General features: G+C 36.3%; 1 protein-coding gene across 6 annotated transcripts in view; it reads left to right on the forward strand.

Annotated features, from left to right (window-relative positions):
- TTC29 (tetratricopeptide repeat domain 29) overlaps window positions 1–19867 on the forward strand; it is a 243162-nt gene extending 223295 nt beyond the window's left edge. For 5 of the 6 annotated variants that reach the window (XM_044224911.1, XM_044224914.1, XM_044224910.1 and 2 more), the window contains 2 exons: window positions 13362–13477; window positions 19792–19867. In XM_044224911.1, the coding sequence (XP_044080846.1) occupies window positions 13362–13477; window positions 19792–19848 (173 nt within the window). In that variant the 3' untranslated portion in view covers window positions 19849–19867. Of the gene's footprint in view, window positions 1–13010; window positions 13081–13361; window positions 13519–19791 lie in introns of those variants that run through there. The other variant, XM_044224915.1, reaches the window with a different exon arrangement.
- The last annotated feature ends 7038 nt before the right edge of the window (window positions 19868–26905 follow it).

Raw genomic sequence — 26905 nt, forward strand, 5'->3', positions numbered from 1 at the left:
AGAAACAAATATCTGGGAAAATATTACACCTTGCACTTAAAGGAACTTAAAAAAAAAAAAAAAGAACAAAACCCAAAGTTAGTAGAAGGTAGGAAATAATAAAGATCAGAACAGAAATAAATGAAATAGAAACTTTAAAAATTAATAAAAGGTCAAGAAACTAAAAGGTGCTTCTTTGAAAAGATAAACAAAATTGACAAAACCTTAGCTTGATTCACCAAGGGGGAAAAAGGCTCAAATAAATAAATTCAGAAATGAAAGAGGAAAAGTTATAACTGATACCACAGAAATACAAAAGATCATAAGGGACAACTATAAATAATTTTATGACAACAAACTGGACAACACAGAAGAAATGGATAAATTGCTAAAACAACCTGCCAATATTGAATCAAGAAGAAAAAGAAAATCTAAATTAACCAATTACTAGTAAAGAGATTGAACCAGTAATCAAAGCCTAACAAACAAAAGACCAAGAACACACATCTTCACTAGTGAATTCTACAAAACATTTGTGAAGATAAAATACCTATCCTTCTCAAGCTCTTCCAAAAACTTAAAAGAGGAGGGAACACTTCCAAACTCATCTTATGAAGCCAGCATTACCCTGATACCAAAACCAGACAAGGACACCACAAGGAAAATTGTAGGCCAATATCTCTGATGAACATAGATGCAAAAATCCTCAACAAAATACTAGCAAACCAAATTCAACAATAGATTAAAAGGATTATACACCATGAACATTTGGGATTTATTCTTGGAGTTACAAGGATGGTTCAACATCTGCTTGTCAATCACTGTAATATAACACTTTAAGTTATATGATCATCTCAAGAGATGCAGAAAAAAAATTTGTGCCAAATTCAACATCCATTCATGATAAAAACTCAACAAAATGGGGATAAAGGGAACATACCTCAACATAATAAAGCCTATATATGACAAATCCACAGTAAGATGAAATGGTCAAAAGCTGAAAGCTTTTCCTCTCTATCAGGAACAAGGCAAAGATACCCACTCTCTCCACTCTTATTCAACATAGTACTAGAAGCCTCAAACACACCAAGTAGGAAAGAAAAAGAATTAAAGGGCATCAAAATAGTAAAGAAGAAGTAAAATTGTCACTATTTTCAGATGACATGATTCTGTATATTAGAAAACTCTGAAGACTCTGCCAAAAAACTATCAGAACTATAAATGAATTCAGTAAAGTTGCAAGATACAAATCAACATGTAGAATTCAGTTATATTTCTATAACCTAATGAACTATCAGAAAAATAAATTTTAAAAAACAATCCCACTTACAATGACATCAAAAAGAATAAAATACCTAGGAATAAATTTAACCAAGAAGGTGAAAACTGTATACTTAACACTATAAAACCCTGAGAAAAGAAATTGAAGAAAACATAAATAAATGGAAAGATATTCTGTGCTCATGGATTGAAAGAATAAATATTCCTAAAATGTCCATACTACCCCCAAAATTCTACAAATTCAATATAATCTCTATGGCATTTTTTTGCAGAACTATAAAAAATAATTACAAAATTTGTATGGAACCACAGAAGACCCCAAATAGAAAAAGAAAGAACAAAGCCAGGCACCTGGATGGCTCAGTCGGTTAAGCATCTGCCTTCAGCTCAGGTCATGATCCCAGAGTCCTGGGATCAAGCCCCATATCGGGCTTCCTACTCAGCAAGGAATCTGTTTCTCCTTCTCCCTCTGCCCCTCCCCCACCCCTACTTGTGCTCTCTTGCTGGGTCTCTCTCTCAAATAAATAAATAAAATCAAAAAAACAAAAATAACACAAAGCTGGAGGTATCAGCCTTCTTGATTTCAAACTATACAACAAAACTGTAACAACCAAAACAGTGTGGTATTGGTATTAAAAACAGACACACAAATTAATGAAATATATGGAGAACCCCAATTGACTATGTATATATAGTCAATTAATTCATGACAAAGGAGACAAGGATAAACAATAGGGAAAGAACTGTCTCCTGAATAAACACTGTTGGGAAAACTGGACAACCACATACAAAAGAATGAAACTGGACCACTTTCTTACACCATAAAAAAAATTAACTCAAAATGGATTAAAATCTTGAATGTAAAACCAGAAACGATAAAACCCTCAGAAGAAAACATAGATGGTAATTTCCTTGACATTGATCTTAGCAGTATATTTTTGGATCTGAGTCCAAAAGCAATGTGCCACCAAAGCAAAATAAATGATTGGGACTACATCAAACCATAGCTAAGGAAACCAGAAACAAAATACAAAGGCAACCTTCTTAATTGGAGAAGATATTTGCAAATCATATATCCAGTAAGAGACTAATATTCAATATATATCACAACTCACACAACTCAATAACAACAAAAATCAGATTAAAAAATGGGCAGAGAATCTGAATTGACATCTTTCCAAAGAAGACATATAGGTGGCCCATGTCACATCAAAAGATGCTCGATGTCAATAATTATTAAGGAATTTCAAATCAAAACCACAATAAGGTATCATCTCACACTTATCAGAAGGGCTATTATCAAAAAGACAAGAAATAACTTGTGTTGGAGAGGTTGTAGAGAAAAGGGAACCATTATGCACTGTTGGTGGGAATATAAATAGATACAAACACTATGGAAAACAGTATGGAGTTTCCTCCAAAAATTAAAAATAGAATTGCTATATGATCCAGTTCTGGATTTTTATCTGATGAAAATGAAAGCACTGAATTGAAGAGATACCTGAACCCCTATGTTCATTGCAACACTGCTTATAATAGCCAACATGTGAAAGTGTCCATCAATGGATGAACGGATAAGATATGGTATATATACACAGTGGGATACTACTCAGTCATTACAAAGAGGCAATCTTGCCATATGCAACATCATGGATAGACTTTGAGGGTATTATGCTAGGTGAAATAAGTTAAAGAAAAATAAACATTGTATGATTTCACTTATATGTGGAATCCAAAAACAAAATTCATAAATATGAAGGACAGATTGGTGGTTATCAGAGGGAGAGAGGGGTTAGAGTGTGCAAAAAGGGGCAAGGGGGTCAGTTATATGGTGAAAATGGTAACTAGACTTATTGTGATAATCTTTTGTAATGTATGAAAATATCAAATTGTTATGGTGTACACCTGAAGCTAATATAATGTTATATAATAATTTTACCTCAATAGTAATAAGAAGAAGTTAAACTGTGTCAGTGGTAACACTGAAAATTCAAACCTATTGAACTGAGCATGCTGAGAAAATTAATTTGTGATTAAAATGTACCAAAGAACTGCTAGCTTATTGGACAAGAATATAGACCTATAAATCACAGGGCCTGGATTCTAGTCTTGGATTTGCCACAACTAATTGTGACTATATAGGGCCTTGGAGCCAACACTTGCTTGTTTGTTTATTGGCTACTGAGCATCCATCTCCCCATTGGTAACAGCACCACAATTTTATCCATTAGAATAACTCCTTCGCCATGTATACATTTTAGTTATCAAAAACCCCTAATTAAGGGGGTAGGGGATGGGCACATAATCTCAATAAGGCAAATTGGATCTTTTTTCACAGGACTTTGAAACCTGATCAAAATGATGTAAAAGTGGGATGAGACTGGAAGTTCTAGTCAGAGTAAGTGGCAAAAAAAGATATCTAAATTGGAAATGAAAAGGCAAAACTATCCCTACTTGCAGATGACATGATTCTAAATATAGAAAATCCAAAGAATTTTTTAACAAACCAAAAAATTACTAGAACTAATAGACAAGCACAGCAAAGTTGCAGGCTTTCATGATCGACACATAAATACAGCTTTGTTTCTAGAAACCAGCAATGAAAAATCTGAAAGGAAATTAAGAAAAAATTCCATTTACAATAGCATCCAAAAGAATAAAATATCTGGGAACAAATTTAACAAGGAAGTGAAACACTTAAACAGTGAAAACTATAAAACATTGATGAAACAAATTTAAAAAGACATAAATAAATGGAAACACAGGCTACGTTCATAGATTGGAAGACTTAATATTAACAAGGCATTACTATCTAGAGTGATCTACAAATTCTGTGCAATCCCTACCAAAATTCCAACAGGCTTTTTGCAGGAATGGAAACAGCAATCTTTGAGTTCATATTAAATTGAAAGGTACCCTGAATAGCCAAAATAATATTTTAAAAGAAGAACAAAGTTGGAGGATTTACACTTCCTTATTTCAAAATTGACTTTGAAGCTACAGTAATCATATCAGAATTGTACAGGCATAAAGGTCAGACACATAAACTAATGGAATATAACTGACAAATCAGAAATAAACCTTCATATGTATATGGTAAATTGACTTGGGACAAGAGTCCAAAGACTATTCAGTGGGGAAAGAATAGTCTTTTCAACATATGGGGTTGGGAAAATTAGATATCCACATGCAAAAGAAAAGAATGAAATTGGACCCCCTACCTTTGTATATACCTTTTCTATATACAAAAATTAATACAAACTAGATCAAAGACCTAAATATTGGAGCTAAAACTATAAATCACTTGGAAGAAAATATAATGGACAGCCTTCACAACATTGGATTTGGCAATATCTCTTGGATTTGACACCCAAGAGTATAGACAAAAAAAGAAATGATAAATTGAAATCCATCAAAATTTTAAACTTTTGTACATTAAAGGACACTATCAAAAAAGTGAAAAATACAGAGAAACTATCTGCAAATCTTGTTTCTGATAAGGGTTGATTATCTAGGATATATAAAGAACAAATCAACAAAAACAAACAAACCAGTTAAAAATTGGGCAAAGGATTTCAATACACATTACACCAAATAAGATATGCAAATGGCCAATCAGCTCATGAAAAGATGTTCCACATCACTAGTTATTAGAGAAATGCAAATCAAAACCAAAATGAGTCATCACTTCACACTCATTAGGATGACTATTATCAAAATAATAGAAAATTTAAAATGTTGGCAGAAATTAGAACTCTTGTGCATTGTTTGTGGAAATGTAAAAATAAAATGGTGCAGATGCAGTTTGGTAGTTCCTCAAAAAGTTAAACATAGAATTACCATATGATCCAGCAATTCCACTTCTAGGTATGTAGCCAAATAAATTAAAAGCAAGGACTTAAACACATTCTTGTATGCCAGTGTTCATAGCATTATTGACAATAGTAAAAGCTGTAAGCAACCCAATGCTCATCAAAGGAACAGACAAACAAAATATAGTATATACATATAATGAAATATCATTCAGCCTTAAAAAAAGAATAAGATTCTGATAGAAGTTACAACATAAATGAATCTTGAAAATATTATGCTAAGTAAAATAAGCCAGGCAAAAAAAAGGACAAATACTGTTTGATTCCACTTATATGATGTACTGAGACTAGGCAAATTTATAGACAGAAAGTAGAATAGAGGTTACCAAGAGCTGCAGGGTGGGAAGGATGGGGAATTGTTTAATAGATACTGAGTTTCTGTTCAGGATGTTGAAATATTCTTGAAATGGATAATAGTAATGTTTTCACAACACTGTGAATATATTTAATGCCACTGAATTACACACTTAAAAATGGTTAAAATGAAAAAAAAATTATTTTGTATATATATTAGAACAATTTTAAAAATCCACAACCAGAAGAAAAATAGTAATGATCAGCTCACATCTTTAATTTATCAGACCTTCAGGTGACAGTACACCATTTAACACATAGTATAAGAACCATATAGTAACATACTTCTGTTTCTCCCCCCACCCAGCCTTTGCACTATTGCTGTCATACATTATACTTTTACATATATATTTTTATATGTATTATAAATCACACAATATATTATTTTTTCAGTCACATATCATTTGAAAGAATCTAATAATTTAAAAAAAAACTTTTATATTTACCCATTTCCTTGCCTTTTCTAACTCTTCATACCTTAATATAGATCCAAATTTCCATCTGTTGTCATTTCCCTTCTGCCTGAAGACTTTATCATTTTCTGTAGTGCAATCTGCTGTTGAAGAGTTGCTTCAGCTTGCCTGTCTTTGAGGTCTTCATTTTGTCTTTATTGCTGAAACATATTTTTATTGGGTATAGAATTCTGGACTTGATGGGTTATTTTTCTTTCGGTACTCTTATGTTTTTTGAGCTTAGAATTTGTTGAACTTCTTAGATCTATGGGTTTGTGGTGTTCACCAAGTTTAGAAAATTTTTCAGTTGTAATTTCTTAAAATATTTTTCTATCCATCTTCTTCCAGACTCCAGTAACCTTTGTAATAACAGACTGCCTGAAGCAGTCCTACAACCCAATGATATTCTACTTATCTTTTTAACTCTTTGCCTTTCTTTGTTTTATTTTGGTTAGTTTCTGCTACTCTGTCTTCAGTTTCACTAATTTATTTTTTTAAAGATTTTATTTATTTATTTGAGAGAGAGAGGAGGAGGGACAGAGAGACAAGCAGACCTACCTCCAGCTGAGCAGGAAGCCCAACATGGGGCTTGATCCCAGGGCCCTGAGATCATGACCTGAGCTGAAGTCAAATGCTTAACTAACTAAAATACCCAGGCACCCCTGGGCATATTCTCTTAAGGGTCAAAAACCGAGATGTGTTCTTTCACACACACACCCAAGATCCATCCTCCCACTTTGTCTGTTCTGTGTCTCAGAAAACTGATCTCGGACTGCATGTCACAGGTTCATTTGCCTGTTGGCTTCCTGGTTTGGATTTACCCAAAGGGCATCCCCAGCAGGAGATCAGAGGTTAGGAAGGTGGAGAGGTCAGGGAAGGATTCCTCTGTCCCTGACTTCAGCTCAGTCCTTATAGCTGTGACACTCTACAGCTGCTGCTTGTCACTTCTATAGGAAGGCCCTGTTTCTGAATCTCCGTTTCTCACTCAGGGTGCAATACCAACATCCTCTTCCCCTACTCAGCTCCCAGGAAGATAACAGCATGGCATCCCTCTGTTGTGAGGCAGTGGGTGCCTCAGCATCCCTTGTCAGTTCCTTAGCCGTGCCCTTAGCTCAAGTATTCCCTTCATTAAAGTCTCTTCAAAATCCAAGTTGAACGTGCCATCTGTTTCCTCCTGATACCCTCTCCTTCTCTATTGTATCAACTGGGGTGACTAAAGGCAAGCAAGTATAAGAAATATTAAGAAACTTCCACTCGCTGAAAAGTTCAGTTGATTAAAGAACAATGCTAATGAGGCTGAAATTAGTGTCTGGCTGTGCTCCAGGACCACAGGCTGTATCCCTGACCAGCCATCTTCCACACCATCAGTTACAAGGAAGACCATGCCAAAATGGAGACATGACTCTGTGCCAGTCCCTCACCATTTCTAGGAACATATTTCAAAAACTAGCTATTCATTGAGATAGCTTCAAAATCCTCTTTGTTCCCCAAAGACAGCTTTTGTAATGTGATTCTAATGAAAATTTTATATGGAGCATTTTAAATCATAAAGCCATACCTGTCAATATCTTTGTCAAGGAAACACTTTCATTTGCTTACTTAATCTGTAAATAATTCACAATAACATAGGTTAAAATTCAAGCTTATTGAAATATGTCTTATATTGGTAATGGGATTCAGGGTTTATAAGAATATATATTTAGCTCATTTCTTTAAAAATTTTCAACTGTTACTAAATAAGTGAAACTACATAACTGTTGTTTAAAGAAAGAACAGTTAAAATATTATTTGAGGGGCACTTCAGTAGGTTAAACATCTGCCTTGGGCTCGGGTCATGATCCCAAGGTCCTGGGATGGAGCCCCATGTCAGGCTCCTTTCTCAGCGGGGAGCCTGCTTCTCCCTCTCCCTCTGCCTGCTGTTCCCTTCCTGCTGTGCTCTCTCTCTCTGTCAAATAAATAAATAAAATCTAGTAAAATCTAATATAGTAAAATATATATATATATATATATATACGTATATATATATAAAATTTGAAGTAATTTTCTTTCTTTCTTTCTTTCTTTCTTTTTTTTGAGAGAGGGGGAGAGAGAGAGAATGTGCTTATGCAAGCCAGGAGGGAATGGGAGAGGAAGAGAGAATCTTAAGCAAGTTCCACACCCAGCATGGAGCCCAATGTGGGGCTCCATCTCAAGACCTAAGATCATGGCCCGAGCCAAAATCAAGAGTCAGATGCTTAACTGAAGTGATTTTCTGACTATCAAATGTAAATGACAAACTTTTCATTTCTTGACGTATTTTCTCCAAACAAAACACTTCTCTCCTTAGTTAGAGCTGCCTTATAGCGCCACGGTCTAACCAGCTGAGCTAACCGGCCGCCTTTAGAGTTGCCTTATAAAACCACGTTGTAATTAGGCCATTGTAAATGTACTATTATATTAATATTGCTATACTGAGCTTACTTCTATGGTGTTAATTTTATATGATTTGAATACATAAAAGGAGGAAGGAAGGGAGACGCTGATTTTTTCAGAAATCAGTTTCTGATACTCTCTACTATCAGCAAGAAAGAACTATTTCCACTAAAGTTAAACCTATGACTTTAGGTAAAATGTGCTGAAATACTAAAGCAAAATATCATTTTATCCTTAATAATGGTATGATGCTAAGATCACTCATAAGATATTGATCATTTTTATGCATAGTATTTATTCTTAATCACTTTCATAAAACACGATCTGAGTTTTATTTTTTAACAAAACCTTTTGAGTCATTTTGATAAGGTCAACAGAAAGCACAATCTTTTAACATTAGGTGATCAACTTTTTGACAGTCACAGGACCAGCATAGCTAATGGAATAATAGCCTGCAGGGTCCAGCTAAATATGATATACGAACGTAATCAACCTCTGTGATGACTATTCAGAAGTAATCCCTTTAGCTTTGAACTGCAACATATATTTCAACAAGGCAAAAACCATAGGAAGAAATTCTCTGCAGACCGCACTGATACAATACAGCCTTCATATCCTGCTCTATGTGCTTGCTGCTTATAGTGAGTTTTAAATTTAAGGTAATGACTACTGTATATTCATGTGAGCATACAACAATACTTTTGATTTGTTGTGGAAAGGTTGAATCCATTACCAGGGGTCTAGTCTATAAACTCTGATACAACCTTTATGTATGAGTTATTATTTACCCTTTTCTAGAATAAGCCCACTAAAAATGTTTTGCATGCCAAAATTATAAAAACTCATTTACCTTCTCATTCTCAAAAGTGCTAGTCAGTGTCGCCTCCATTTTAATTCACATTCCTCTACTAATACATTTTTAAAATCACATTTGTATATAGTACTGTATTATATGAAAATTACACTCCATTGTTTTCAAGGGAAGTGATGGGATTGTAGATTGATTGCAATTCAGCATTTGCTGACTTACTCTGTGGTTCTTTGGTACAGTGTAGGCTAAGTGGGGGTATAAATAAGATTCTTTTGTTGTCCACCTGAGGGAATCTAGCACTGGAGAGTCTACTATTAGCAACAGAAAAGTGCTTCTTTCTACTGAAATGGTAGACAGTATAAGCAAATATCATACTCTCAAATTTGTATTGATTCTGGTCTCCTTGTCGGAGCGGTAATGGTCCCAATTTTCCAGCTTCCTTGAAGTCCTACAGATCAAACATCACAAATCACATTCTAAGTCAAACCCACAGTACAAAACCTAGGTTAGGAATCAAAATGAGTGCTTTTGCAATAGTGTAACCAAGAACAAACAGTTCCGTGGTGCTCTTCTTGTTGCAAATGAATAGAAATATCAGAACACCTGAATGGTGAGTTCAGGTGTTCCTGGGTATAAATGAATCATTGCTAAGGCTTCCCAGCACAGAGACAGTGTGACTGTCTTTTATTTAAACAAGCAACTGTGGCCTACGTTTGGTAAAAGAATAGCTACAGATACAGCTATTCTTCCCAGAGAACCTACTTGGGAAATTGTCCCAATAAAAATCACCTTTCCTCAGCATCTGGGAAATGAATGCAAAACAATTATTTGAGACAAACCAGGCGTAATTTTAAACTTGGAAAATCCAGAAAAGACTTTCCCAGCTTAAGAGATATTGTTACATCTTGCCAAACCAAAGGGAATGCTGAGTTTAAGACATTACACAGTACAAAATTGGTATTAGGATGTTAGGATGTTCTATATATTGTCATACAATGACAAATATTAAACTGAGAAAACCCAAGGTAGTTCCTTACCTAAAAGAATGATGTCACTTAAGGTAAAGACTAAGCTCCTGTTTCAAAGAGTCCCCAAGGTACAGTAGCTTAAGAATACACAAATTTGTTTCTTCCTTAAGTGAGCAGTCTGCATACACAAGGTAGCTCCACAGGCATTTAGGGGACCATGATCTTGTGCTCTGTTGCTCCACCATCCCCTGGAGCCGGGTTTCTCAAAATTGCACTATTGGAATTTTGAACTGGATGATTTTTTTTGTTGGTGAGAGGGCTGGGGTACAGCTGTCATGGTCACTGCAGGATATTTAGCAGCACCCTTGGCCTCTACCCCATGGATGCCAGTAGCATTTCCACCTACGAGTCGTAACAACAAGTAACTTCTCCAGACATTTCCAAAAGCCACCGTGGGACAAAACCACTCCATAGGGTGCTGTCATTATCTACACATTAGAAACTGAATCATCGGGGTAACGGCTCTTTGTCCAAGATTGAGGAAAAGGGAAAATTTAAGAAGGAATAAATGCCCAATGTCTAACACTCAGACCCAGAAGCAGTGTGTGTTACTTTGTTTACATTCAATGGTGAGAATTTAGTCATGTGGGTACAACTAAATATTTATTTGCTGATAAGGGAGATCTAATGGTGGGGTAGAGTGGGGACTCTGGTAAGTGGGAGGCAGAAAGAATTACTGGAGCCATGTCTTGTGTGGGCAAGAAATGGTGAAATCTGGGGTTAGCCTTAGATGGGAGCATAGGTAAGATAGAGCATATAGAACAAAAACAAGTAGGAAATTAACTGTTAATACAGAGCTTATGGAAGTTTTTTTCCTGTTGTCTTTTATTTCCTCCATGAAACCAGGAAATACATCATCAGCTGAAAACAATGATCCATGGGCAGGATTAGAGGTTTGGGAAAATAGAAAGAGCTAAATAACCATCTGTGGCAGAAGAATGAATAGACCAGGAATGTTTACTAAGATGGCTATTTAATGTCTATGGCTATGAATTTAAAGTGAGGCTTGGTTTTTCCTATCACACTGAGGTATATAGTACAGGATAGGAATAAGGAGACAGCTGGATTTATCTAGGATTATAGTTTTGTCAAGTGAATATGGTGAAGTGGGAAAAGGGCCATGAGGTCAGGCTTTATGCAAGGGAGAGAAGGGCCATAGAATTTAAGTTAAGTAAGGGAGAGGGGGATCAAAATGGGGAGGAACAATGAAAATGTGGCAGGACTGGGAGTCCCAGGGAAGGAGATGAACTGCTGGTGTTAGGGAACTAGAAGGAGTGATCTAGAAAGATAAAGCTAGAAGTCAAGTCTTTGAATGTTGGCAACTGAATTTGAGGGAGGCTTGAAGTTATTGCTAATGACAGGGTCTAAGTTTATCCACAAGAATCAATGGCTACGGTAGGGTGTGGGACCAGAGCTAGAAGAACAGCACTCAAGGAATTGAGATCCAGGGTGAAGAATCTTCTGCATGGACATTTAAATTGCAAAATGAAGAAAGTGGTAGTAAGGTACAATGTGCCAATGATAAAAATCAACTGAGAATGAGCCTTGTTGTAGGTAAATCATGATAGTTGAGTGTATAAACTGATGACTAAGTTTTAGGAAGAGAAGGAAAGAAAGTGAATGTCCTGGAGGGAAACAGTAGGGTGTAAGCAGGACACCTATCCATCTCCAGGCCCAATGGTAGCAAGACTGACAAAAAGAAAAGCAAAATATGCTGCTGGGTTGGAGGTGTCCTCTAAGGACAGCCATGTTTCTGTTAGAGCAAGAAAGTAACGGGAATTTTGGAAAATGGAATAAGAATACAGAGAAAATGTTTCAGGAGTTATTGTAGGAGATGGGGACAAAATACAGAGCTTTGCAGAAAATAAAATATAGGAAATGAAAGGGAATCTGGAGACTGAGGCCTGTGATAAGCAAGAATAAAGAGAATATTATTAGATTAATCCCACTGGATTCAACTTGAAAGTTAAAAGGACAGATATGAAACTTAAGTACAAAATTAACATGCCTATTTATACGTATAAACTTCCCATATCTGATATAATTATTTGGATACTTTATATTGCTCTCTAAATTCATTTTCCTTCCAAGTATTGTCTTAACAAAACATTTTATCCCTCAAAAGGTAGCTATTGTTGTTACCATTTTATATGTATCACAAGAATTCTGTGGGTTAGGAATTCAAGCATGGTTTGAATGCTAGACACCAGTTGAGGTCACCCAATGGTGGTAGTCAGCTGACAGGTGGGCTAGTTTGAGGTTCCAAGACAGCTTCCCTCATAGACAGGAGCCTTAGAGGGATGGCTGGAACTCTAGACTCAGCTGGAACTGTCAACTGGAGCATCTTCTATGGGACCTCTCCAGAATGGCAGGGTGGTAGGGCTTATTATATGGTGACTTGCTCCCTCCAAAGCAAGCACACCAAGAGAACAAGAAGGAGGCTGTACAATCACTTCTCAGCCTTTTGGCTAAGATCAAGTGTAGAAGGAAGCTGCACAGCTTTTTCTCACCTCGCCTCAAAAATCATGTAATCACTCTCACCGCATTCTAATGACTACAAGAGTCTTAAGCCTAGCACAGGTTCAACAGAAGGTGAATTAGATTCCACGTCTGGGTGGGGGAGTGACAAGTTCATACTGCTGAGGAACATGTAAAGTAGGAGATATCATGGCCATCTTTGACCAATATACTCTGCCTTGGTGACACAAGTGATCCATACAGTTCTGTCACACAGATGATAAGGGGAGATACTTCTGAAAACAATTCCCTGTAAATTGTACTGGTGACAAACAATTAAATTTATATATCTTTTTCCCTGTAGGAGAACCTAGAAAATTCACAGTGGAAAGTTTAAGTCAAGACCTAGAGAATTTGGAAGAAGAAAATAGTAGGTATGGTAAATCAAGTAAAAAGTTTCTGTTGCATGCAAATTAGACAAGAGGCTACATATAAACTGTTTTTCCAAACATAAGAAGAATAATTTCATCTAGTACTTGATAATACTGAAACACTATCTTAAAAAAATCACAGATTTAAATATCACATAATATTAAGTGCTTTTTATCTTTTAAGCGACGTCTGAAAGTTACAAAATAACTAAATGTCTTTCAAGTGAATTTATTTTACTTTCTGCCTCAATGTAAAATTAAATTTTGTAATTTATTTGTTTCAGATTTCCAGATAATCAAAAAAATGAGACTTAAACCAGCTTTGGACTCATCAACAAAGCAAGACGAGATTTATCATGTCACCTTCATCTTCGATAACTGTAATAGGAGTATGTTACAAGTAATACAGATAAAATTATAATAAATCTATGACTATGTTTAGATTGGATTTTGTATTGCAGTGTATTACCACAAATTTAATCTAAGTCATCTAAATTCATGAAAACAATAATACATCTCAAATGCTTAGAAATATCAACAATTATTCTTAGAACAAATTATAATTTTTTTTTATCCACTATTCCACAAGGAAGAGTGTTATTATAGAATCAAAATTTGGTTATGTCTAATGAGAAAATCATTTTAAACTTAAGGAAATCTATGCTGAATAAATACGGGAAAAATATTTATTAAAATTTCAGGAAGCTTTTTCAACATAGATGAAAGGACTATGAGCAGTAAAGACTCTCATATTGTACCATTTAAAATAGTTTCCTTTACAGAGGTAAAGCAAACTTTACCTCTGGAAAGAAGACTTCTGTTTCCTCTACTCACACCACTTCTGACACCAAACACATGATATTTTACACACCAAGCAATTCTCCAATTCTCAATAGATAGACTGGGTGTCTTACAATTTAACTCAACTCTGACACTAACTGCTAGGAATTAGCACAGATCCCAGATTAAGGGACCATTTCACAAGACTGGTTCCCACCACAAATGCCAACAAATCCCAGAGTGTCACTTACACTCTGACTGACTTGGTTACATACTGGGGATTCCTACGACCCCTCTTCCTTAACATCAAAAATTTGCTATATCAGCTCCTGGAACTCAGGGTAAGGTATTTACATTGCCAGTTTATTATGAAAAATGCAATACAAGATAGAGATAAGCAGCCAAGTAGAAGGGATACGTTGGCAAGATATGGGAGAGGGGGCCCGAACTTCCATGCCCTCTCTGGGTGCCTCACCTTTCCAGCACCTCTGTGCATTCACCAACCCAGAAGCTCTCCAAATCCTTTCAAATCCTGGGGTTTGTATGGAGACTTCACAACACAGATATGATTGATTAATCATTGGCCATTACTGATTAACTCTCCAAAGATCAGAGGATGGGGCTGAAAGTTTCAATCCTCTAACCATGTGGTTGGCTCCCCTGGCAACCAGACCCCACCCTTAAGGGCTTTCGGAAAGTCACCTCATTAACATAAACTCCAGTGTAATTGAAAGGGTCTTGTTATGAATGACAAAAGATGATCCCTTCACCTTTATCATTCCAGACCTATTTCAGGAACTGGGAACAAAACAAAAACAAAAACAAAAGCAAAAACAAATATTATAACAAAAGATGTTCCTTTGACCTTTAACTCTCTAGAGCTGTTTATGGAACCAGGAACAAAACCCAAATGTTAATTTATTGTATTATATTAGGAGCTCCATGCTAGGAATTAGGGACAAAGACTAAATATATATTTCTTAAAATATTACAACATTATACTGTGTAGAACTGTATTTTATGATACTTTTAGCTGATCATATATAGTTGACCCTTGAACAACACAGGTCTGAACTGTGTAGGTCCACTTATATGTGCATTTTATATATATAAATATAGTACAATACTGTGTATTTTGTCTTCCTTATGATTTTCTTAATATTTTCTTTTCTCCAGTTTCTTTTTTTCTAGCTTAATTTCTCTAACTTACTTTATATAATACATATAACATACAAAATATGTTTTAATCAACTGTTTATGTTATCAGTAAGGCCTCCAGTAAACATTAGGCTATTAGTAATTAAGCTTTGGAGGAGTCAAAATTATATGTGGATTTTGATTGGGGAGGGGATTGGTGCTCCTAACCCCCACTTCATTCAAGGATCAACTGTATAGTAAAATATGTCCATGTCAATTTTAAAAGATTAAGAAAATTCTTCAGTCTTAGGCCCCTCCCCTAATGTGTCTTACCATAATAAATGAGCTGAAACCAATGGTTTTCTATACAAGAGCAAAATCTCTGTGTTCCCCATCTCACATTATCTGATTAGATAGAACTATAAGATAGGTTCAAACAGAGGGGCTTGTGTTTCTAATCTTGGGTTGGAGAATGCCTTCCTAACTAAGAAATTAACAGAAATAACAATAACTACAACCTATGTGATTACATTAAAATATTCATACAGTGAAAATGTCACTAAACAAAGTTAAAAGATCAATGACAGAAGAATTTGCAACAACAATAAAAAAAAACTAATGCCCATAAAAAATAACTTAGGAAAAAAGATTAATAAAGAAGAAGAGGAGGAGGAAGAAGAGGGAAAGAAAAAGGCAATCTAATAAGTTAAAGGACAGAGCATAGCACTGGAGTTCACATTTGTTATCAGCTTAAAATAAACTGTTACATTTTATGTAAGCCTATGGTAACCACAAAGCAAAAGCCTATAGTAGTTACATAGGACATAAGGGAATATGAGCATAACACTACAGAAAATCATCAAATCACAAAGGAAGAGAGCAAGAGAAGAAGAAAGAAATGAAAGAATTATAAGGCAGCCAGAAAACAAGTTTGAAAATGGCAAAAAGTCCAATCTATCAATACTTATTTTAAGTGTAAATGGACTAAATACTCAAATCAAAAGACGTAGAATGGCTAAATGGATGAAAAACAAAACAAAACCCAACTATATATCACCTATAAGAGACTCTCCTCAGCTTTAAGGATACACAGGATTGCCAGTAAAGAGATGGGAAAGAATGTTACATGAAAATGGAAACCAAAAGAAAGTTAGGATAGCTATATTTATATAAGACAAAATAGACTCTAAGTCAAACAATGTAACAGGAGACAAAGAAACACATTATGTGATAATAAAGGGAACAATCCAACAAGAGGGCATAACATTTGTAAATATTTATGCACCCAACATAGGAACACCTAAATATAGAAGGAAAATATTAACAGACCTAAAGGGAGAAATAGACAGCAATACAATAATACTAGGGAACTTTAATACCCCCACTTTCATCAATAGATAGATCATCAAGACAGAAAATCAATAAGGAAACATTGGCCTTAAATGACACATTAGACCAGATGAACAGACATATCCAGAACATTTCATCCAAAGGAAACAGAGTTACACATGGAACATTCTCTGGGATATATCATATGTTAGGCCACAAAACACATGTTTAAAAATTTAAGGTGGAAAACATACTAAGCATCTTTTCCACCCACAATTGTATAAAACCTAAAATCAATTACAAGAAGAAAGCTGGAAAAATCACAAATATGAGGAGAGTAAACAGCCTGCTACTGAACAACCAACTGGTCAACAAAGAAATCAAAGAAATTTTAAAAATACCTTGAGACAAATGAAAATGGAAACACAGCACACCAAAACTTAAGGGATGCAGCAAAAGCAGTTCTAAGAGGGAAGCTCAAAGTGATAAATGCCTACATTTATCAGGGGAAATAGATGTCAAACAACCTAACTCTATACCTCAAGGAACTAAAAAACAACAAATGCAGCCCAAAGTTAGTAGAAGGAAGGAAATAACAAAAATCAGAACAGAAATAAATGAAATAGAGACTAAAAAGACAATAGAAAAGATCAATGAATATAAGAGCTGGGGTTTTTTGAAAAAATAAAATAGACAAAACTTTAGCTGGACTCACCAAGAAAAAAAGGAAGTGGATTCAAGTAAACAAAGCAGAATTGAAAGAGTAGATGTGGGACGCCTGGGTGGCGCAGTTGGTTGGACGACTGCCTTCGGCTCAGGGCGTGATCCTGGAGTCCCGGGATCGAGTCCCACATCGGGCTCCCAGCTCCATGGGGAGTCTGCTTCGCTCTCTGACCTTCTCCTCGCTCATGCTCTCTCTCACTGTCTCTCTCTCTCAAATAAATAAATAAAAATCTTTAAAAAAAAAAAAAAAGAAAGAGTAGATGTTACAACTGAAAACATAGAAATACAAAGGCTTATGAGACTGCTATAAGCAGTTATACACTAACAAACTGGACAATCTAAAAAAAAAAAAGAGAAATTACTAGAAACATAAAACCTACCAATACTGAATCATGAAATAGAAAACCTGAATAAGGGTGCCTGGGTGGCTTAGTGGGTTAAGCCACTGCCTTCGGCTCGGGTCATGATCCCAGGGTCCTGGGATCGAGTCCCGCATCGGGCTCTCTGCTCAGCAGGGAGCCTGCTTCCTCCTCTCTCTCTCTGCCTGCCTCTCTGCCTACTTGTGATATCTCTCTGTCAAATAAATAAATAAATTCTTTAAAAAAAAAAAAGAAAAAGAAAAAGAAAACCTGAATAAACCAAATACTAGTAAGGGGATAGAATCAGTAATCAAAAACCTCTCAACAAACAAAAGCCCAGGACTGATGTCTTCACTGTTAATTTCTACCAAATATTTTTATTTTTTTCATATTAATTAAGTAATTAATTTATTTGTTTATTTTCTCACCAAATTTTTATTTAAGTTCTAGTTAGTTGACATACAGTGTAATACTGATTTCTGGAGTAGAATTTAGTGATTCATCACTTACATGCAACACCTAGTTTTTCATCATAACAAGTGCCCTCCTAATGCCCATCACCCTTCTAACCCTACCCCACCCACTTCCCTCCATCAACCCTCAATTTGCTCTTTAAGAGTTTTATGGGCCCCTAGGTGGCTCAGTTGGGTAACCATCTGCCTTTAGCTCAGATCATGATCTAGATCCTGGGATTGAGCTCTGCTCAGGCTTCTTTCTCAACAGGGAGTCTGCTTCCCTCTCTCTTCCTCTCTCTCTCTCTCTCTCTCTATCCCTCTCTACTGCTCATACTCTATCTCTTAAATAAATAAAAATTTTTTTTAAAAAAGAGTCTCTTACGGTTTGCTTCCCTCTCTCCTTTTTTCCCCTTCCCATATATTCATCTGTTTTGTTTCCTAAATTCTACATATAAATGAAATCATATGGTATTTGTCTTTCTCTATTTTGCTTAGCCTAATACACACTAGTTCTATCCATGTCATTGCAAATGCCAAGACTTCATTTTTTATGGCTGAGTAATATTCCATTATATACATATATCACATTTATTCATTCATCAGTTGATGAATACTTCTACCAAATATTTTTTAAAGAATTAGGATTGATCCTTCTCAAACTCTTCCAAAAAATACAATGGGGAACATCGCAAAACTCCTTCTATAAGGCCAGCATTACACTGATGTTAAAAACACTAGAAGAGAAGAAAATTACAGACCAATATCCCTGATGAACATAGATGTAAAAATCCTCAACAATGTATTAGCAAACTGAACACAACATATTAAAAAGATCATATACCATGATCAAGCAGGATTTATTCCAAGAATGCAAAGAAAATCTATTACTGTGTTACATCAGGTTAACAAAATGAAGGGTAAAAATCTTATGATCATCTTAATAGATGCAGAAAAAGCACTTGAGAAAACTTAACATCCATATATAATAAAAATACTCAACAAAGTGAGTGTAGATGGAACATACCACAACATAACAAAGGCTATATATGACACGCCCATAGCAAGCATCATACTGAAAAACTGAAACCTTTTCCTCTAAGATGAGGAATAAGGATGCCCACTTTTATTCAACATAGTCCTAGCCCACAGCAATTAGTCAAGTAAAGAAAGAAAAGGCATTAGACAGGAAAGAGTAACAGTTTCTATTTGTAGTTTCTATTTTCTATTGCAAAATACATGATTCTATATATAGAAAGCCCAAAAGACTCCACTAAATAACTCTCAGGACTAATAATAAATTCAATAAAGCTGCAGGATAGGGTATCAATATACAAAAGTCAGCTATGTGTTTATAAACTAATAATTATCAGAAAGAGAAATTAAGACAGTATTTCCATGGCATCTAAAAGAACAGAATACCTAGGAATGAATTTAAGCAAGGAGGTGAAAGACATGTACACTGAAAACTATAAGGTATTGATAAAAGAAACTGAAGAAGACACAAATAAATGGGTAGATAATTCTATGCTCATGGATTAAAAAAATTAATATTGTTAAAATATTCTTTTACCCAAAGCAATCTACAGATTTAGTGCAGTCCCTATCAAAAGTCCAATGGCATTTTTCACAGCAATAGATAAACTATCCTAAAATTTCTATAGAATCACAAAAGTCTCTGAAGCTAAAGTATTCTTGAAGAACAAAGCTGGAAGCATCGTACTTTCTGATTTCAAAGTATATTACAAAATTATAGTAAAGTAGCATGGTAGTGGCATAAAAACAGATCAATAAAACATAACAGAGAGCTCAGAAATAAAACCATGCATATATGACCAATTAATTTACAACAAAGGAACCAAGAATATACAACAGCGAAAGGATAGTCTTGTCTTTCTTTCTTTCTTTCTTTCTTTCTCTCTTCCTTTTCTTAGGATGGTCTTTTCAATACGAGATTTGAGAAAACTGGAGAATCATATGCAAAAGAATGAAACTGGACCAATGTTTTACACCAACCACAAAAATAAACTCCAAATTGATTAAAGAATGTAAGACCTGAAAACATAATACTCCTAGAGGAAAACATAGATGGTAAGCTCTCTGACATCAGTCTTGAATGTGGTTTTGTATTTGACACCAAAAGCAAAGGCAACAAAAGCAAAATAAACAAGTGGGACTATCTTAAACTAAAAAGCTTTTGTGCTGTAAAGGAAAGCATTAACAAAATGATAAGACAACTTAAATGGGAGGAAAATATTTACATATCATTTACTTAATAAGGGATTAATATCTAAAATATAATACCTCATAGCAAAAACAATTCAATTTGAAAAGGAGCAGAGGAACTGAACAGACATTTTTCCAAAGAAGACATACAGATGTCCAACAGGTACATGAAAAGATACTCAACATCACTAATCATCAGAGAAATGCAAATCAAAACCACATTGAGATATCACCTCACACCTGTTAGAATGGCTATTACCAAAAAAAAAAAACAAGAGATAACAAGTGTTGGTAAGGATTTGGAGAAAAGAAAGAAAATTGCTATCTCAAAAGATATATGCACCTCCATGTTCATTGCAGCATTATTTATGATAGCTAAGACATTGAAACAACCTAAGTTTCCATTGATGGATAACTGTATAAAGAAATGTGATATATAAGCAAATATATAATATGTGTGCATGTGTGTGCGTGTGTGTGTGTGTTTATATACATATCTCGTTCATTCCATGCACATAGACAAAATTGAATTTTATTCGGCCATCAAAAAGAAAGACATTCTGCCATTTGCAACAATAGTGTTGGAACTTAAGGGCGTTATGGTAAGTAAAATAAATCAGACAAACACTATATCATCTCACTTGTATGTGGAATCCAAAAAACAAAAAACAAAAACTCATAGATGCAGAGAATATATTGGTAGTTGCCAGAGGCAGAGTGGGTAATGTTCAAAATGGGTGAAGGTGGTCAAACGATGCAAATGTATAGTTATAAAATAAATAAGGGAGGGAGTCAAGATGGCAGAGAAGTAGCAGGCTGAGACTACCTCAGCTAGCAGGAGATCAGCTAGAGAGCTTATCTAAAGATTGCAAACACCTGCAAATCCATCGGCAGATCGAAGAGAAGAAGAACAGCAATTCTAGAAACAGAAAAACAACCACTTTCTGAAAGGTAGGACTGGCGGAGAAGTGAATCCAAAGCGACGGGAAGATAGACCGCAGGGGGAGGGGCCGGCTCCCGGCAAGCGGCGGAGCAGCGGAGCACAAAATCAGTCTGCTCCGCTGAGGGACATCGCTCCGGAGGCTAAACCGGGGCGAAGCCCACACGGGGTCGGCGTGACCTCAGGTCCCGTGGGGTCACAGAAGGATCGGGGGTGTCTGAGTGTCGCAGAGCTTGCGGATATTGGAACGGGAAAGCCGGCTGCAGAGACAGAGCCGACAGTAAGCTCGCAGCTCGGAGTTGCCTTGAACCGGCCGCAGGCTCGGTGAGCTCGGAGCGCGGTGGGAGGTTAGGCAGACGCGAGTTACTAGGAGCTGTTCGCTGAGGGCGCACAGGGGAGCGGGGCCCCGGGGTCTCGGCTCCTCCGGGCCGGAGACCAGGAGGCCGCCATTTGTGTTCCCGTCCTCCGGAACTCTAAGGAAAGCGCTCAGGGAACAAAAGCTCCTGAAAGCAAAGCCGAGCAGATCACTCAGCCCCGCCCCTGGTAAGGGCGGTGTAATTCCGCCTGGGGCAAAGACACTTGAGAATCACTACAACAGGCCCCTCCCCCAGAAGATCAACAAGAAATCCAGGCAAGACCAAGTTCACCTACCAAGGAGTGCAGTTTCAATACCAAGGAGAGAGCAGCAGAATTCCAGAGGAGGAGAAAACAAACCACAGAACTCATGGCTTTCTGCCTGTGATTTTTTAGTCTTGCAGTTAATTTAATTTTTTTCTTTTTCATTTTTTTCTCACTTCTTCTGCTAAAAATTTTTATAACTTTTACCCTTTTCTTTTTTAATGTTTTTTAACTAGATTATCTAATATATATATATTTTTTTCTTTTTTATACTTTTCTTTATTCATTTTCTTTTTTTTTTAATTCTTTTTTTCTCTTTTTTTTTCTTTCTTTCTTTTTGAACCTCTTTTTATCCCCAAATCAGAAGAGATCCTAATCTCTTCAATCTTTTTTTTTCTTAATTCTTTTTTAAATTCTTGATCGAATTTTTAATTCAATCTCTTTTTTTTTAATTCTTTTTAAATTTTTTTTTCTTTCTTTCTTTTTGAACCTCTTTTTATCCCCAAATCAGAAGAGATCCCAATCAGAAGAGATTGGGAGATCCCAATCAAAGGAGATCCCAATCAGAGGAGATCCCTCACCCAATTGTGAGGGAGGAGAAATCCCCCCTCACGATTTGGGATCTCTTCTGATTTGGTTAAAGCATATTTTCCTGGGATTGTTGCCACCCTTTTAGTATTTTACTTGCTCCTTCATATACTCTTAGCTGGACAAAATGACAAGGCGGAAAAATTCACAACAAAAAAAAGAACAAGAGGCAGTACCAAAGGCTAGGGACCTAATCAATACAGACATTGGTAATATGTCAGATCTAGAGTTCAAAATGACAGTTCTCAAGGTTATAGCCGGGCTTGAAAAAGGCATGGAAGATATTAGAGAAACCCTCTCCAGAGATATAAAAGCCCTTTCTGGAGAAATAAAAGAACTAAAATCCAACCAAGTTGAAATCAAAAAAGCTATTAATGAAGTTCAATCAAAAATGGAGGCTCTCACTGCTAGGATAAATGAGGCAGAAGAAAGAATTAGCGATATAGAAGACCAAATGACAGAGAATAAAGAAGCTGAGCAAAAGAGGGACAAACAGCTACTGGACCATGAGGAGAGAATTCGAGAGATAAGTGACACCATAAGACGAAACAACATTAGAATAATTGGGATTCCAGAAGAAGAAGAAAGAGAGAGGGGAGCAGAAGGTATACTGGAGAGAATTATTGGGGAGAATTTCCCCAATATGGCAAAGGGAACGAGCATCAAAATTCAGGAGGTTCAGAGAACGCCCCTCAAAATCAATAAGAATAGGCCCACACCCCGTCACCTAATAGTAAAATTTACAAGCCTTAGTGACAAAGAGAAAATCCTGAAAGCAGCCCGGGAAAAGAAGTCTGTAACATACAATGGTAAAAGTATTAGATTGGCAGCTGACTTATCCACAGAGACCTGGCAGGCCAGAAAGAGCTGGCATGACATTTTCAGAGCACTAAACGAGAAAAACATGCAGCCAAGAATACTATATCCAGCTAGGCTATCATTGAAAATAGAAGGAGAGATTAAAAGCTTCCAGGACAAACAAAAACTGAAAGAATTTGCAAACACCAAACCAGCTCTACAGGAAATACTGAAAGGGGTCCTCTAAGCAAAGAGAGAGCCTACAAGTGGTAGATCAGAAAGGAACAGAGACAATATACAGTAACAGTCACCTTACAGGCAATACAATGGCACTAAAATCATATCTCTCAATAGTTACCCTGAATGTTAATGGGCTAAATGCCCCAATCAAAAGACACAGGGTATCAGAATGGATAAAAAAACAAAACCCATCTATATGTTGCCTCCAAGAAACCCATTTTAAACCCGAAGACACCTCCAGACTTAAAGTGAGGGGGTGGAAAAGAATTTACCATGCTAATGGACATCAGAAAAAAGCAGGAGTGGCAATCCTTATATCAGATCACTTAGATTTTAAGCCAAAGACTATAATAAGAGATGAGGAAGGACACTATATCATACTCAAAGGGTCTGTCCAACAAGAAGATCTAACAATTTTAAATATCTATGCCCCCAATGTGGGAGCAGCCAACTATATAAACCAATTAATAACAAAATCAAAGAAACACATCAACAATAATACAATAATAGTAGGGGACTTTAACACTCCCCTCACTGAAATGGACAGATCATCCAAGCAAAAGATCAACAGGGAAATAAAGGCCTTAAATGATACACTGGATGAGATGGACATCACAGATATATTCAGAACATTTCATCCCAAAGCAACAGAATACACATTCTTCTCTAGTGCACATGGAACATTCTCCAGAATAGATCACATCCTCGGTCCTAAATCAGGACTCAACCAGTATCAAAAGATTGGGATCATTCCCTGCATATTTTCAGACCACAATGCTCTGAAGCTAGAACTCAACCACAAGAGGAAGTCTGGAAAGAACACAAATACATGGAGACTAAACAGCATCCTTCTAAAGAATGAATGGGTCAACCGGGAAATTAAAGAAGAATTGAAAAAAATCATGGAAACAAATGATAATGAAAATACAACGGTTCAAAATCTGTGGGACACAACAAAGGCAGTCCTGAGAGGAAAATATATAGCGGTACAAGCTTTTCTCAAGAAACAAGAAAGGTCTCAGGTACACAACCTAACCCTACACCTAAAGGAGCTGGAGAAAGAACAAGAAAGAAACCCTAAGCCCAGCAGGAGAAGAGAAATCATAAAGATCAGAGCAGAAATCAATGAAATAGAAACCAAAAAAACAATAGAACAAATCAACCAAACTAGGAGCTGGTTCTTTGAAAGAATTAATAAAATTGATAAACCCTTGGCCAGACTTATAAAAAAGGAAAGAGAAAGGACCCAAATAAATAAAATCATGAATGAAAGAGGAGAGATCACAACTAACACCAAAGAAATACAAACTATTATAAGAACATACTATGAGCAACTCTACGCCAACAAATTTGACAATCTGGAAGAAATGGATGCATTCCTAGAAACATATAAACTACCAAAATTGAACCAGGAAGAAATAGAAAGCCTGAACAGACCCATAACCAGTAAGGAGATTGAAACAGTCATTAAAAATCTCCAAACAAACAAAAGCCCAGGGCCAGATGGCTTCCCGGGGGAATTCTACCAAACATTTAAAGAAGAACTAATTCCTATTCTCCTGAAACTGTTCCAAAAAATAGAAATGGAAGGAAAACTCCCAAACTCATTTTATGAGGCCAGCATCACCTTGATCCCAAAACCAGACAAGGATCCCATCAAAAAAGAGAGCTATAGACCAATATCCTTGATGAACACAGATGCAAAAATTCTCACCGAAGTACTAGCCAATAGGATTCAACAGTACATTAAAAGGATTATTCACCACGACCAAGTGGGATTTATCCCAGGGCTGCAAGGTTGGTTCAACATCCGCAAATCAGTCAATGTGATACAACACATCAATAAAAGAAAGAACAAGAACCATATGATACTCTCAATAGATGCTGAAAAAGCATTTGACAAAGTACAGCATCCCTTCCTGATCAAAACCCTTCAAAGTGTAGGGATAGAGGGCACATACCTCAATATCATCAAAGCCATCTATGAAAAACCAACTGCAAATATCATTCTCAATGGAGAAAAACTGAAAGCTTTTCCACTAAGGTCAGGAACACGGCAGGGATGTCCATTATCACCACTGCTATTCAACATAGTACTAGAAGTCCTAGCCTCAGCAATCAGACAACAAAAGGAAATTAAAGGCATCCAAATCGGCAAAGAAGAAGTCAAATTATCACTCTTCGCAGATGATATGATACTCTATGTGGAAAACCCAAAAGACTCCACTCCAAAACTGCTAGAACTTATACAGGAATTCAGTAAAGTGTCAGGATATAAGATCAATGCACAGAAATCAGTTGCATTTCTCTACACCAACAACAAGACAGAAGAAAGAGAAATTAAGGAGTCAATCCCATTTACAATTGCACCCCAAACCATAAGATACCTAGGAATAAACCTAACCAAAGAGGCTAAGAATCTATACTCAGAAAACTATAAAGTACTCATGAAAGAAATTGAGGAAGACACAAAGAAATGGAAAAATGTTCCATGCTCCTGGATTGGAAGAATAAATATTGTGAAAATGTCTATGCTACCTAAAGCAATCTACACATTTAATGCAATTCCTATCAAAGTACCATCCATCTTTTTCAAAGAAATGGAACAAATAATTTTAAAATTTATATGGAACCAGAAAAGACCTCGAATAGCCAAAGGGATATTGAAAAAGAAAGCCAAAGTTGGTGGCATCACAATTCCAGACTTCAAGCTTTATTACAAAGCTGTCATCATCAAGACAGCATGGTACTGGCACAAAAACAGACACATAGACCAATGGAACAGAATAGAGAGCCCAGAAATAGACCCTCAACTCTATGGTCAACTAATCTTCGACAAAGCAGGAAAGAATGTCCAATGGAAAAAAGACAGCCTCTTCAATAAATGGTGTTGGGAAAATTGGACAGCCACGTGCAGAAAAATGAAATTGGACCATTTCCTTACACCACACACAAAAATAGATTCAAAATGGATTAAGGACCTCAACGTGAGAAAGGAATCCATCAAAATCCTTGAGGAGAACACAGGCAGCAACCTCTTCGACCTCAGCCGCAGCAACATCTTCCTAGGAACATCGCCAAAGGCAAGGGAAGCAAGGGCAAAAATGAACTTTTGGGATTTCATCAAAATCAAAAGCTTTTGCACAGCAAAGGAAACAGTTAACAAAACCAAAAGACAACTGACAGAATGGGAGAAGATATTTGCAAATGACATATCAGATAAAGGACTAGTGTCCAAAATCTATAAAGAACTTAACAAACTCAACACCCAAAGAACAAATAATCCAATCAAGAAATGGGCAGAGGACATGAACAGACGTTTCTGCAAAGAAGACATCCAGATGGCCAACAGACACATGAAAAAGTGCTCCATATCACTCGGCATCAGGGAAATACAAATCAAAACCACAATGAGATATCACCTCACACCAGTCAGAATGGCTAAAATCAACAAGTCAGGAAATGACAGATGCTGGCGAGGATGCGGAGAAAGGGGAACCCTCCTACACTGTTGGTGGGAATGCAAGCTGGTGCAACCCCTCTGGAAAACAGCATGGAGGTTCCTCAAAATGTTGAAAATAGAACTGCCCTATGACCCAGCAATTGCACTACTGGGAATTTACCCTAAAGATACAAAC

Source organism: Neovison vison, chromosome 11, assembly GCF_020171115.1.
Source record: "Neovison vison isolate M4711 chromosome 11, ASM_NN_V1, whole genome shotgun sequence".
NCBI classification, from domain to species: Eukaryota; Metazoa; Chordata; class Mammalia; order Carnivora; family Mustelidae; genus Neogale; species Neogale vison.